Raw genomic sequence first — 16,013 nt, 5'->3', positions numbered from 1 at the left:
AGCAACAAAGAGAAAGAATGGACAAATGGGACTACATGAAATTAAAAAGCTTCTGCACAACAAAAGAAATGGTCTCTAAACTGAAGAGACCACCCACAGAGTGGGAGAAAATAATCGCTAGCTATACATCAAAGGACTGATAACCAGAATATACAGGGAGCTCAAAAAACTAAACTCCCCAAAATCAATGAAAAAATAAAGGAGTGGGCAACTGAACTAAACAGAACTTTTTCAAAGGAAGAAGCTCAAACAGCCAAAAACACATGAAAAAATGCTCACCATCACTTGCCATAAAGAAAATGCAAATCAAATCCACACTAACATTCCACCTCACTCATGTTAGAATTGCTACCATCAAGACCACCACCACCAACAAATGTTGGCAAGGATACCAGGAAAAAGGAACCCTCATATACTATTGGTGGGAATGTAATCTAGTACAACCACTTTGGAAAACAATATGGAGGCTTCTTAAAAAACTAAAAATAGATCTCCTATATGATCCAGGAATATTACTCCTAGGGATATACCCAAAGAAATGTGACTCAGGTTACACCAAAGTCACCTGCACACCCATGTTTATTGCAGCACTATTCACAATAGCTAAGTTATGGAAACAGCCAAGATGCTCCACCACAGATGACTGGATTAAGAAATATGGTATTTATACACAATGGAATTTTATTCAGCCACAAAGAAGAATGAAATTTTGTCATTAGCAAGTAAAGGAATGGAACTGGAGAACATCATCTTAAGCAAAGTTAATGGGGTTCAGAAGGCCAAAAAATGCATGTTCTACCTCATAAGCAGATTATAGACCTAAAATAAATGTAATAATATTATTGGACATGGGTCACACACTAAGGGGAGAATGTGCATAGGAGGGATAGGGAAAGGGAAGGAAGCCAAAACTTGAATGTAGTTATGCTCACTGTATAGGAAAGCATATAGTAATCTTTAACAGGCAGAGGCCACTATGGGAAGGGGACTAGGAAGTAATGAAGAGGTCTGGTAGAGATGAACCATTTTGGACTATAATACACATCTGCATGGAAACAATACGAGGAATCTCCCTGTACAGCTATCTTCATTTCAAACTAGCAAAAACACTGTTTTTCTTATCTTTTATGTTTTCTCATCAAAAAATTGGAGAACAAGAGGTAGAACAGGTTATGGCTGGAGGTGAGTGGGGGGCTGAGAGGTGGAGGAGGGGAAGGGGGGAAGGGAGGAGCTGTCCAAAACAATGTATATACATATAAGTAAATGTAAAAATGATAAAATAAAATTTTAAAAAAGATAAAATAAGAGGACACATGGTATGAAACTACTTGCCCAAAATTAGAGAACATATAAACTAATGCCCTTATCACAGTTTCACTTTTCTCTAGATTCAGTTACATGTATGCATGATTTGAAAGGTATACTTATCTTAAGTCTTTCAAGAAAGAGAGGCTATATTTGTGAAAGTTTCATTACAATATATTACTAAAATTGTTCTATTATTAGTTATTGTTGTTCACCTCTGAAAAATAACTAAAGCAAAAAAGGACTGGGGATGTGGCTCTAGTGGTTCAGCATGTCTCCCTACCAATCGTGCATCCCTGAGCTCAAACCCCAGTACTGCCAAAACGAATAAATAAATGAGACAAAAGAGGGAGGGGAGGGATAAAGGAGAGCGGTGGAGGGGGTGAATTTAAGTGTGATACTTTTGATACACTGTAATAACCTTTGTAAATACCACAATGTACCCCCATCCAGCAGAAGAATAAAGAAAAAAAAAGGGACAGTTTGCAGGACTGGGGTTGGGGGAGGACCTTTCAAACACTTGAAAAGATGCTGAAATTGACTAGTAACAAGATTGCAAAATTATAATTATATGTATGTGCCATTTCTGTGAGATTAACAATCATCAAGCAAAACACATATACCACTGGCAAACCTGTCGAAAAATAGATGCTTTCGTATATTACTAGTAGGAGTGCAAAACAGTATAATGCTTATAAAGTACAACTTGACAATATCAATCAAAACTACAAATTTACCTGCTGCTTGACACAGCAAAATTAAATCTAAAAAATTTTCCTACAGATATTTGCATAGATACAAAAAAACCATACATACAAATCATTCATTGCAACATAAACCAGTAGGTTTATTAATATCCCTTGACATTACACACTATGTAAATACACATATTATAATCTTATACAGACATGAAACGGACAAGAATGTTCTCTGTATTCAAACAATGAGATATCTCCAGAATATCTTAGGAGGGAAGGTCAACATACATAACTGTAATATGTTATCTATTCCACGAGAAAATGGGGAAATAAAAATGCATGTGGCTGTGTGTTTTCTTGTCTGTGCTTAAAAAATAGCATCAAGACAAGTAAATTAATAAAGTGTTGTTATTGGTAGAAGTTGGCCGGGTAGGGCAAATAGGAAACAGACTTTAGAAACTACTTTATACTGCTTTGCATGTATTACTTACTCAGAAATATGTAGAAATTCTCTTTCTGTAAAAACACTCTGGCATGACATTTATGAACATTTAATAAAGAACAATTAATTACTGGTAAAACTCCATGACTTTTCCAAGGACTACATAACCAGTGTGACCAATCTAACATTCAAATATAATGATGCAAGTTTTTAATATGTTCATATTTTCTTAGGCTAAAAGGCCAATGACAGAGGGTGGGGGAAGGTAGTAAAGAAAAACCAGAAAATACAGAAAAATATAACATAAAAATAATATTCACTTAGGATTCTAATACAAAGATAATGGTAACATTTCAGAATGTTTCCATATTCTCTTGTTCAGTGAGTTTCATACATGAAATAGTGGTATTTGGTATGTTACACTGCTATTGAATTTGAGATACACTGATACCTAAATACAATATTGGTATATGGATATTACAGAATAAACAATGCAGAAACTTTCAGAGATCACAGATTAAAGATAATATAAAGAAGAGCTTGCCTCTTTCACTTATTCATTCAAAAACATTTATCAGAATATATGAAGTAATGCCTAGGCTGACTAATTTGACTTTAGCTATCCCACGATATATACATATATCAAACCATTATGTTGTAAGCCGTAAGTTTAAACAATTATTAGATGCCAATTTAAAAATGTGTATCAGGTCCTTACTATGTACCAAGGACTGTGCTGAGCACTAGGACAAGGTACCAGACAATGGTGACAGTGGCCCTGCCTTCAACTGCTTACAGCCTACAGCAAAGGCTCTCAGGTTTTTAGCCTCAGGGCCCCTTGACACTATTATGTATGAGGAGTCAAAGCACTTTTGTTTATAGGAGTACTATATATTTATCATATTAAGCATTAAAGTTAAGATTTCAAAACCATTTAATTCATTTTAAAATAATAAACTCATTATATATTAACAAGTATTATATATTAAATGTTAATGTTAATATCTGACTATAACTATATATTAAATAACATTACTATGTGTTATTGACTATAGCATAGTGAGAAGAGTTTGAGTTTTTCCTTCCATTTTTACAATTTTTTAAAAATATCTGTGTCAGAAAAAGAAAACTTGAGTTTCATTTCTATGACAGCATTCATTCTGTTGTAATACTGTATTTACTTGAAGTATATAATGAAAAATCAGCTTCTTACAGATATGTAGTGGGAAAAAGGAAGACAATTTCAATAAATTTCAATAGTCTTTTTCAATACTACACCAAAATACTGTATGTGTCAGTTTCTTAGTTGGCATCTGGAATCTAAAGCTTATCAATAAACGCTCCACGTTCTGCTTTGGTCATACAAGTACTGTTATGCACACATTCCATTTCATCATCGAGCATATTTACACATACAGACCAAACACACACATTTATGTAAACATAAAACGAAAATCTAAAATCAATGAAAACTGGTGTTTTACTTATACAACTGAAACACTATTCATAAAATATTTTCAAGATTATTGAAAGTTTTAAATTTACCAAAAGTCATCAGACAAATAACTTACTTCTGCAAGTGCATATACTGGGGTGGGGAATATCATAGTTTCAAGAGATTAAAAAGTTCTTATGTAATGTGCTGTGTCAGTACTGTGAAAATAAGTTAAAAAGTCACATTCCCTGTAATATTATTGCTTCACTGAAATTATCATCCTCAGTAGAGTCAAGGAAGTATGAATTTGAAGGAATTTCCTGGTCATGACTTTCAGATTAACTAATAGAGTAACCACTATTTTAGGATGAATGAAATACAAAGTATTTTTAAAGATTTACATTTACATACAGATTTCTTCATATAAAAATTAAACTTTATTAAAACATATTGGATGTTTTCCTGAAAATGTTCCATGGATTCTTTTAGTTGGTTTGGGAAATATATTTCATATCAGAATATATAATTCTTCTAATACAAAGCTAAAAAATAACATTATTCATAGAATATACAGTATTGTCAAAAATTTTAATAGAAAGAAATTGTTTCACTACTCAATTATTTCACGCTGGATTTGAAAATGAACAATATACCTGAGTCCCTCATATATAGGCCCCCTCTCCTAAAGATCCTAATTACTGCAAAGAAATAATAAAATCACAATAAACAAGAGATGAAAAGAAGTGCAGCTAATACCAAATACCTAGACAATTCAAGAAATAAACTATTACAGTAAACAAATCTGAGAAAAGAAGCTAGATGTAAGACCCATATTTTGTTTAAAAAAAAAAAAAGCATTTGGTTGTTAATAATAACCAATTAGAAAAGTGAGGCAGGAAGAGTATGAGTAACAATTGAAATACTTAAAGTACTTGTGTGATAAACAATATGTATGGGAATTTATTTTAGGATAAAAGTGTTCTCAAATCATGGAAAATTACAAATTCAATAATATCTGAACAACTGGTTACCTCATTAATAAAAACAGTCTTTACTTCATGTCATAAACAAAAATAAATCTCAGTTTTAAAATAAAACAAGAAAACCAAAAACGATTAAAGCTTTATAAGATTTTTTTCCAAATACTCTGGGTCACGGAGAGAGAGGGAGATGAAAGGAAGCCTTTTTAGAGAAGATTTCCAAAAAATACAACGAAAAAGATTCTGACTGCATAAAACTTAAGTTTTCTATGTGATATTATAAAGTTAAAAGTAAGAAATAGTTGTAAGTCAAAATATTACTACCTGTATCAGAATTTCTAAAAAAAATTAGTAAGTAAAACATAAAACACAACTGAAAATTTGAAAAGTGATACAAATAGGTTGTTTACCAAACCGCAAATAGGCACCCAGATAATTCTGATAAAGGTAGCACCTATACGGTGTAGCCAGGAGGAGGATCAGAAGAAAACAGTCCAGGCCTGAGTCTGAGAAAGTAGCAGGAAGGTAGGGATGGCATAGTAGAGAGATAAATTCTGAGAAATCTGAACATGAGAAAGGTCACATAGCACCAGGGAGGGGAAAGTCACATAGGATAAAGTAGTCAATAAAATTAAATATAACCGTACATGGATTAGAGTTGCCTTTAGTTTCTGTAACCTGTTTGCAAGGGTATATACGGTGAGACCCCTTTGTTCTTGGGGCTCATCTGGGTCTGTGCTGGCACAATAAAATGTTGCTTCCTGCTAATTGCCTCAAGAGTCCCTTATCTCAGTTAGCAAACTTTTGCAACAAAAGGCTACTCTTAAATACTGTCTATAATGGAAGACACATTAAGTAAGAAAAGCAATTTCTAGAACAAGATGTATTCTGTAACTCCACTTATATTTTTAAAAAACTACTTGTAAATATAAATATGAAATATATGCATGAAAATAAATTCATGGAAAAAATCAGGAGTATATTTAAATTTGAAATATCAGTGGACTCTACAGATTTTTGGGGATGAGGAAATGAAAAGACTTTCACACTGACTTTATGAATTTCTGTAGTATTTGATTTGAAAAATTTTTGTATGACGAATATACTTGTGTATGACCTATACAGTGCTAAGAAAATAAACCATCATAAAAAAGTAAAGTACATTTTAATGTCATAGGTTTATATTTGTTTCCTATATAAAGATTTACTCTTGTAGCATTATTATCTATTAACATGACAACTCTTAAGTCTCTTTGCCTTTAGGCAAGACATTCTTTTTTATTATTCTGCATATGTGTGCCTCCACTCCAGACATCTCTGCAGTATGTATTATAATAGTTCTTACTCAAGAAAAGTACCTCTTCAAAACACCAGGTTTCATCCTCTTAAATACCTTTTAGTTAGAGGAAAAATTTGCAGGAATGAACTTTGCCACTGTACCACAAAAGCAAGAGTTAATCAGGGTGGACAAGAGTAGGTATTAAGAATTGCTTCTTTCTATAGGATCCCAAGGAAGCCACTGAGAGTAGAAGTCAAAAGTCTTCCTTTAAAGCCATGGTAGCCTTTTGGGAGCATGAGTGCTTCATAAGTAGATTGGGTTATAAGCACTCATAGCTAATAACTTCAAGGAGAAATTACTTAATGAGTTTAAAGTTGATAAGGTAGCTACTAAAGTAAAACATTACTAAGGTATTTATGATTACAACATGCTATCATGACATGAAATTGGATAGTCATTAAATACATACAGATTTCTTGGTAACCAAGAAACAATTAGTGTGTTTTGCATTTTGATATTATAAGATGAATTTTAAAATAAACACTCATACAATTAACAAATTATGATACATAAATCATAATAAATGATCATACTAAGGGATAATTATTTTAATGTAAATTTTATTTCTAAATGCTTCATGTAAATAAGAATAAAGAATATATATTTATTTCATGTCCAACTCAAGTTCTGACTCTCTTAGACACTGTTTATAGAACTGGTTTTATATCTGGAAGAGGAAAAGAATTGTATATCATGTTTTCAGAAGCTTCATTTGAATTGAGGAAAAAGCTACAATGCTTCTAATAGTCACACTCCCTAAAGTTCCATGTTTGCTGTCCTTTATAGGTATTCTCCCATCAATTTTCTTTCTAAAAAATCTTTCACTATTTTCTATGTAACTTTTCATTTCAACCCCAGACATATGTCTCTCATTATACATCTTACTACTGTTAAATTAATCAACATCTGAGTAATTTATCACCTGCTGTAAAACTCCTACTTCCAAAATTAATCCATACAGGAAGTCTCCTCTGACTCAAAAACAGAATTCTAAAAATTATAGTAGGCACCACTTTCAACTCAAGTCATGCAAGAAAAATATTTCTTTTGTGTTTATTTAAGCAGCATCTACAGTACATATAGAAAACATATTTTCTTAACTAAAATCCAGAACACATGATTGGTGCCAAGTAAATAATGTCTTTTTTTAATTCAAAAGCTTTTGTATTCACTTTGAAGATATAAATAATGAGTTATATAGAAACAGCTGATTTAAATGACAAGGTTAAAATTATATGCAATTAATGTTATTCTAAAAATCACTAACAACATTAGAAAAAAATTCCCAAAACTAAATGGAGAAAGCCTCCAGTTACCAGCTTTGTTGCAGAAGGAAGGTAGATATGCTTCTGAAGCACTTAATACCTCTAGCTAAGTGCTATTTCTCATGTTCATCGATTTGTCAAAAAAAGATGTGAAAGACTGTTTGTGTGAGAACAAGAAATCTGAAATGTAGTATCTTCATCCCCAGGCCATCTTTCAGAAGATGAAAAAAATTGTGCCCACTGACACCCACTGTATATGCTCCCTCCCTCCCCATGCTTGGGTAGGACTGATTTGATAGTCTGCAGAGGAGTAAAAGCTGGCAATCTCTTGAGAGAATCATTCTTGGGAGTTTTCCCACCAAATTAAATTAACTGATTCAGACTGGAGATGATAGGACATATTTTAGGAGGACAACATTTACATACTTCAGAGGCAAATTCCTGATATGGAGTTAGAACTCCAATGCATGCTATGCATGATAGAAATAAACAGAAGACAAAATACCTAGTCTGAGAATAAAAGATTTCAATTATTTGGTTTAAATTTTTCTAAATACCAAGTAAAGTCTATTAATTCATGTATAAAATGCAAGATTAAAAATGAGGAATCAATATTTCTACATAATTACTAGAAACTGATTCAAAAATATTTGTTAAAAGTTATCACAAATGTAACATGAGAATCAATATTCATACTCCAGATTTTAAACTGGAATATAAACCATTTGTTGCTAAATAAAGGAATGCTAAAATTTAGAACTTAGGTATACAGAAACAAAGTAAAATAACAGTACTCAAAGCAGCAGCAGCACTTCACTATACTCTACCAAAGACATTCAATTTTTCTACGTTTTATACTGTATAAAAGTATGTATTTTATAATGAATCTGTAATGTCAATAAAACTGTATTAACAACAACCACTATTTTTATTACAAAGGCTAGTACAGCACTGATTTGTCTTAGCTATACTGGCCATAATTTTTCTTACTTATTTATGGACAAATAAGTAGGTGTTTCAGAAAAATGATTGAACGTGATAAGTAGTTATTATTATGCAATAATGTATAAGGAGTAGATAATATTTGAAAAAATCATAGTTTAGATTTAAGGATTTTTATCATATTTTAGATTTAAGTGTATTAGTGAACACATACCTGATACAGGTCTTTTTGAGGCAAAGGAGGCGATCGTTCTTCATACACAGGATGTGGCTTATGTGTGGGTGGAAGGTCGATCCTGCATTAAAAAGTTTAAAAAAGTATGACTGCCATATTTAGAAAAGAGGCAGAAAAAAGTACAACAAGATTCTCATAGGTTTGGGGTATATTTTTCTCACACATAATTATTAAAATTATAACTACTAAAATACATAATCATTCTACCCTACATGTTTAATTCAGTTCTTATTTCCCTTTAATCTGTCAAATGGAAAACATTTTATTAGAACAAAAGGTAAACATTTGTTCTAATATTTAGGGTCAATTGAATTGACTCATATTTAGTTAAAGAAGCAATTCAAATTAAAGAATATTTTAAAATTATTATTAAACCAGTAATCTAGTACATGACCAATTTTCTAAAGTATTGCATATTTTCACATTTGATTATGCCTACAACCATTTTAAAACTTTAATTATTATTATTATTGTTGTGCTGGGGATACACTGATATTTACAAAAGTTCTTACAACATAGCATAGTTGAATTCACTCCGTCAATCATTCTCATTTATCCCTCCTTCCCCCATTCTTGGAATAGTTTCAACAGGTCTCATTTTTCCATTTACATACAGCCTACAACTATTTCAAAGACAGTCTAATGTGTAGGTTACTATACTTTCCTCTAACATGTCATAAAAAGAATTTAAAATACTGCATCTTAACATGATGAAAAGTTTATACTTTGGAGATACTTCCAAGACTCATTTTCAAAAGTGCTCCTTCCTTACTCTTAGAGATCATTTATCACCCAAATTAAGATTTTCAATCTAGAGACCATTATAACTGTTGCCACTCCACATGATATAAAGAAATGGACAATTAGATCCTTAAGGATGCATTTTTTAACGAAAATGACCGAATCTATAAATTCCCCAATGATCCCATCTATTTTAAACATTGTTTACTTACAAGAAATAAATTTAAATGTATCACGTAGCTTTGTATTTTAGAAAATAACTTTATATGTACATTCTCATACTGTGAACATCATATATAATATTTTCAGTACTTGTGATTAGTAAATAAAATAAGACTATTTATCTTAATATCTATAAAATGAAAGCTATAGCTATTAAAACTTCCTGTAGTCTGACAATTTCTCAATATGAGCATAAAGTAGTATTTCAAATAAGCAGAATGCAAAAAAATTAGTTACATCAATTTATTAGCCTACTAGTAGATTATGTTTTGGAAATTGTAGAAAAGACTGAGATAATTTAGGAACTAAGATGGCATTAACCACAAGCTAGTCCCTCTCAAAATATTAAAGAATATCAGTCTTAAAAATGATACCAGTTGAAAATATTCCAGGAATAGGGGCTGGGGATAAAGGAGAATGATGGAGGGGGTGAACTCAAGTGTGATATATTTGATACATTGTAAGAACTTTTGTAAAAAGTTCAGGTATCACACTGACAGATCATTTATATACAAGTGCACAGTTCATAAAAAATTATCTTACTCTATTGGCATCACAAACATGTACAGTGCAGGAAAACTACTAGTCATGTTTCATAAAAAGCAACAAAGATGTTGGTGGAACTAAACATTATTGGTCATTTGTTTCTACAATAAGATATAACTTCTGTCTTATAATTCTACCTGAATGATTAAGACAAAAACTTTGCTTATTCTTTAAATAAAAAATGTGTATTTTATAATTCACCCAAAACAAAATCAACCATTTTTCATGAGTTTTTCCTTAAAACTTCATATATTTTTAATAACTCTTGGTACCTGAAATTATATTTATGTATAACAGACACAATCTGAAGAGACAGTTAAAGCTTCAAAGATGTTTGTACAATTGTCTTCCACTTAGCACTTCACGAAAAGTCTGCATTTCTATTCAGAGAGCACGACAAGTATTGCGTTGCCATTTGGAAAGATGTCTAATACACTATGGACGAAAAAGCTGTCTAATATATTTGTGTCTAGCAACCCCTTGATACTGGTTACTTGTAAGATGCAGTTTGCAATGTTCTGATGAATTCATGGTATTCTAACAAAGATCTAACACTCCCCTTACTTCCATCCTTTGGACACTTTTAAGTATATCTGATGCACAGCAAATATTCATAGTTGAATATAGGCAAAACAGTTACCTACACTTTGTCAAGATAGGATGGTCTCTTTTTGCGAGGAGTCAGCAGCACAGTCACAAAGACAGCAATGATGAAAAGGGCAAGGACAGCCCCAATGACAGCTCCAGCCACAGCTATAGAGGAAGTCTGCTTAAATGGAACATCTATAAAGTAACAAAAATTAAGTTATTCCTACAATTTTAAAGAGTTCTTGAAATTGTATGCTTTGATTTTTAGTGTGCAAAAGCTATCTGAATTCCTAAATAAGGTGGTCTATTACAATTACTAGAATTCACTATATATCTCAAATACAAGTACTGTGGGACATGATAAAACTATCAATCTTTATGTGTATTATTTTGATAATTGTAGCCATAGTAAATCCTGTAACTAAATTTTGTGGGGGTGATTCATAAGTTACAAATTTCTTCACACAGGATTCCATTTCATTCTTCAAACCCATAAGAAAGATATTAAAAATAACATTTTATAAATAAAGATATTGAGAATTTCAAGTTAAATAATCTGCCCAGTGTCATTCACTCAATGAGCAACAGAGAACGAAGAGTGAAGTAATCTTAGGTTTGGAGGTAGAAGCAGCCTCTATCCATCCTTATGACCTTGTTGGAAGAGAAGAATGTTTTTTGTAAATCTAATGTAGACTTGCATTTTAGGTCCCCTAGTTTTCACTTAAATTGATTCATTTGTGTGTCTCTTAAATAATTGCAAATACTGTTAAGATTCAGATATGGCAAACTGAAATAGAGTTAAAGCACTATCAGGTTTGAAATGTTTCACTTACTTAAAATTATACTTTTTTCTTCAAATCTATTTTTATTAAAATGTGCATGATATGGTGTTTTAGATGGCTAAAAAGAATGTTTTAGTTTCCTTCCAAAAGTAAAAATTTATTTAGCAAACTAACAATGCTGGGTTTGTTATTATTAGCAAGACATTCCATTAGCCTCATTCTACACTGCCAGGCTTACACCAGTAAGTGCAAGTCACCCATTTCATTACCCTTTCAATGGATACATGCCAATTATCCTCAAACTATATAACCTTCACTTGTTAACACAGTTCAGGTTACCTATTGTTGCTCATTAATCTGTAGTTTCTCAATTTGAGTAAGACTGGATGAGAGGCTTGAAATCCAGTGCAAATTTACTTATAAATGTGAAAGATTTTGGATGATTTCTGGATAAGCTATTTTATATTATCATTTTTCCAGCATGTAAATTATAACTTTGTCCACTGGAAAGTGCTTTAAAGTAGATGACTCTACTCAGCCTTTAATGTTACAATTGAAGTTTATTAAGGCAAGTGATTTGACCAAAGGCATCCACCTTGTGCAGTGACAAAACTCCCAATTGTCAAATTTGCTACTTATTCTACACTAGTTATTCTAAATGTCTCCCATAAATGGACCTTTTCTTTTGTTGATGGGTAACCTTATCATTTTTTGCCCAAGTGTACAGAATTTAAATTTGTGCATTATTTTTATAATGATGGGGTTAATACCGTATTTACAGCAATACTTCCAAAATCGCTTTTAAAAAGTTGTTACTCTTTGATGAGCCCAAGTTAAAATTCTCAACCTACAGATCATTATAAATTTTTCATCAAATCCTACATTTCCTTCAAGAGAGCTTTTCATTTAATCTTAGTAGTAATCTAAAATTTGGTAGTATACTTCGTAAGTACAAAAACACAGTAACATAGATTAACATCCTAAAGTAATTTCTAACTCAAGGTAGATACTACTTTTACGATTTTGAGTCTCAATATACACTTTTTAAAGTATTTTAATTATCCAATTCTGTCACAGTAGTCTTTTAACTTGTAGTTCTAGGATTCTATCCCTAAGTTGACTATGTATAGCATATTTCCTTCAATCTTAATTTGGGAAACCATTTTACTAGGTTCCATTTTTTGCATCCCTCTTCTTAGTATCAGAATGGCTGTAAGTGCTGAAACAAGCAACCAGAAAAAATGAGGTATGACTCCGCTTATTAGGTGAATAAGTTACTCCATACAGAGAAATTAATGATAAACACATGTATGGGTATATTTTCTTAAATTTTTCTTTTCTGATTCTTCTAATTAGAAAAAGGAGAGTATATTTAAGGATATTAATGTTTTAAGGACATTAGTATTTGATGAACTCTAGTATGAAATACAAATAAAGATATAAAATCTATTGTATTCAAACCAAGGTATTTTGATGAAAATGGAATACAGTACAACACTGCCTATCCTGCATCTCACATAAATACACAGATACTACATACTCTATTCCAAAACAAGTCACTACAAGAGAAAAGTGTCAAAATGTAGAACTTGGTATTTTTAAATGATAAGTTAATTTATTGAGTGACTAACACAAATCATTACCATCACCTGAGAGCTGTTCTACAAAAATCTAGTAATGTTTGTAAGTGGCAGAAAGCAAAGACAGTGCTACAATACTTACCACAAAAGAATGATGTCTTTGTCTCTAAAAAGTGTAGCTTGCTGTTATAACAGCAACTATAATAACTCCAAGTAGGAAAAATAGCATTTTCCAGCAAAATGAAAGTAGACCGTGTATAATTAAAGATATCATGCCTATGTCTACTAAGGAAAATGTTTAAAAAAAAAAACAGGTTAAAATCATACCTCCCAAACTTAATACAGAGAAAACTTTACTGTTTGGAAAAATATGCACATGGTAAATGCAGATATTAAACTGAATTAAAGTTTTATTTTTATTATCTGACACAAGTAAAAATGTGAAAACTAATCACGTGTACACACATGCTAACCCATTTCCGTGACTGCACTCATTTCAGTCTGTCAAAACTTTGGTGATGGCATCATGATTTAAGGGTTAATGATGGCCTACGTATTTATTTTCCTTTTATTTTCTTCCAAATCATACCTCACTGTATTACCAAATTTTCCCATAAATAATCTGTTTTTCAGTGCTGGGGATCCCAACCCATGGGTTTGCACATGCTAGGCAAGTGCTTCAATGTTGACCCTCAGTCCTCTAGTCTTCATTTTTCAATACCTCCTTTATCTTGTCAATATGACATTCTAAATCTATATCCACACAAATTACCTATCTCTTACTAATGTTTAGTTAAAAAGTCTCCTCAGCCTCTCTTCCAGCAAATTACCAAGCATCTAATATGTGCCAGGCACTGTGTTAAGTCTAGAAATGGAAGGATGAACCTTAGATAATCTTGGTCCTCACAAAAGAAAGAAAAATTCCCAAGGTAAGGTTATAGAATTCATGAAATATATATGACACAATCACAGATATATCATAACTTGTCTAAAAGTCATTTAATGAAAACAAATGTTAAATAGCATAAAATACATGAATTGACATATAATACATGACAGCTCCACTTGGTCCATGTGTCTGTTGTTTACCTGCCACATGGGGCATCCAGAGTATTGTATGGGGGGAAAAAGGAGTGGGATAGTTTCAGAATAAAATTGAGTTGAGTTACACCTTCACTTGGGTATTCCTTCTCAGAATAACCAACATCTTGTGACACCTGGGAGCTCAGCTGAGTGAACTAATATCTGAATTTAGCAATCAAAAATGTAAAGGAGGAATTGCATAAGGACCCCATGTGAGAACTGAACACCTGATATTCAAACCACGAGGGTATAGCTAATCTATGTTATATACTAGGTAAGCATTTATTCCTTCTGATGCTATTCTGCAAAGAACTGGCATAATGAAAACAGCACTAACAATGCAGGTACAATGCAAATATCTTACTCTTAGTACACAAACTTTATCAGTTAGTTAGGAAGTAAAACCATGACAATATATGTGACAAATCAAACCAAAACTTTCAAAATGCATCAGGAGACTAACTAAAATACAGACTTACATTTATTTGTTAACAATTAGCCTTCCACTAAACCTATAATGAGCTAACAATAGATAATGTGGGGTGAGCTTATTGTGATTGGCAGAATATTGAAACATCTTGTACATAAAGATAAGGTGTAGAAACACAAGTTGGGGTGAAATTGTTAAAGTTCCCAACAATGCAGTCCTTCATTTTAACCTAGTTGTTTCTGAGAGGAAGCATTCTAACACTTAATCAAGTATCAACATATACTTACTGACTACGGAGCCAAGATTTTTGAATCACTGAATTAGAAAGTACAAAGTCAATCTTAAAAAAACAAATAAAGCACGTTAGTGTTTTTTTCAAAAAAATTAGTGAGAAAAAACTGTATTTAAATGAAGTAAATCGTGTTTCTCAAAAGTGACAAAACAGACATCTAAAAAATATCATCAGTTAAAATTTCTATTTTTGAGTATTTTATAATGTGTAAAGTCCAGCCACTACAGCAGTACAAACATAACTGGAGAACAAAGTACTAATTTTTAACTGATACAGTTTCCAATGATCTAGAAAAGTAAAAACTAGAATAAAATGTTGTGATAGATAATAAGCTGATACAAAAAAAATCTATGCACAGCAGCTACTAATTTTAAGAGAAACTTTTATTAATCTGTCATTTGAGCTATACTTTCAACATGGAGTGGTCTCCCAATGTAGAAAAGAGGAGGGGAAAGGAAATTTTAGGTGAAGGGAACAGTACTGACATAGTTAAGATATCAAAGTATGTTATGTAGTAAAAGAACACAGTAAATACATCTAGACATTGGATAGGTTCCCTGTTAATATATCTGGACACTGAGGGTCAAATGGTTACTAACATCAAAACAGAAAAGCAAGTCTTTTGTATCTTCTGATGGAAGAAGGTACACTTATGAAGTAATCTTGACCAAAAAATTAAACCTGGATCTAATCAAAGCTCTAACTTCACTACCAATTTACAGAAAATTCAGAGGGATGTATTTCAGGGGTGCAACTGAAACAATCAAACCTGAAAAACTATCAGAAAAATGAAGCTGTTTCTTAATCTGCAAGGAGAAAAAGGGGGAAGGGTATTTCTAATAATCACAATATATGGATACCTGACTCTGATTAAAACTGCAAAAAACATGACACTCACAACTGGGTATTAGGGAAATATTCACTTTGTGTATAATAATGATACTATGGTTAGCTTTTTTAATGGTCCATGGTGGCTCAAGCCTGTAATGCTACTAGGAAGGCAGAGTTGGGAGGATTTCAGATCGAGGCCAGCCCTAGTAAAACTTCTCCAGACCTATCTCAAGCAGTAAAAGTTGGGCATGGTGGTGTGTGTCCCTGTCATCCCAGC

General features: G+C 32.1%; 1 protein-coding gene across 1 annotated transcript in view; it reads right to left on the bottom strand.

Annotated features, from left to right (window-relative positions):
* Window positions 1–16,013, bottom strand: part of Nectin3 (nectin cell adhesion molecule 3) — a 121,480-nt gene that overhangs the window by 46,588 nt on the left and 58,879 nt on the right. The window contains exons 6-7 of the mRNA XM_074073069.1: window positions 10,795–10,933; window positions 8,621–8,702 (exon numbers count right to left, since the gene is read on the bottom strand). Coding sequence (XP_073929170.1) covers window positions 8,621–8,702; window positions 10,795–10,933 — 221 coding nt within the window. The remainder of the gene's footprint in view (window positions 1–8,620; window positions 8,703–10,794; window positions 10,934–16,013) is intronic.

This window comes from Castor canadensis, chromosome 5, assembly GCF_047511655.1.
Source record: "Castor canadensis chromosome 5, mCasCan1.hap1v2, whole genome shotgun sequence".
In the NCBI taxonomy this organism is placed as follows: Eukaryota; Metazoa; Chordata; class Mammalia; order Rodentia; family Castoridae; genus Castor; species Castor canadensis.
The sequence above is the reverse complement of the archived record's forward strand: the minus strand, read 5'-3'. Positions and strand labels throughout refer to the sequence as shown.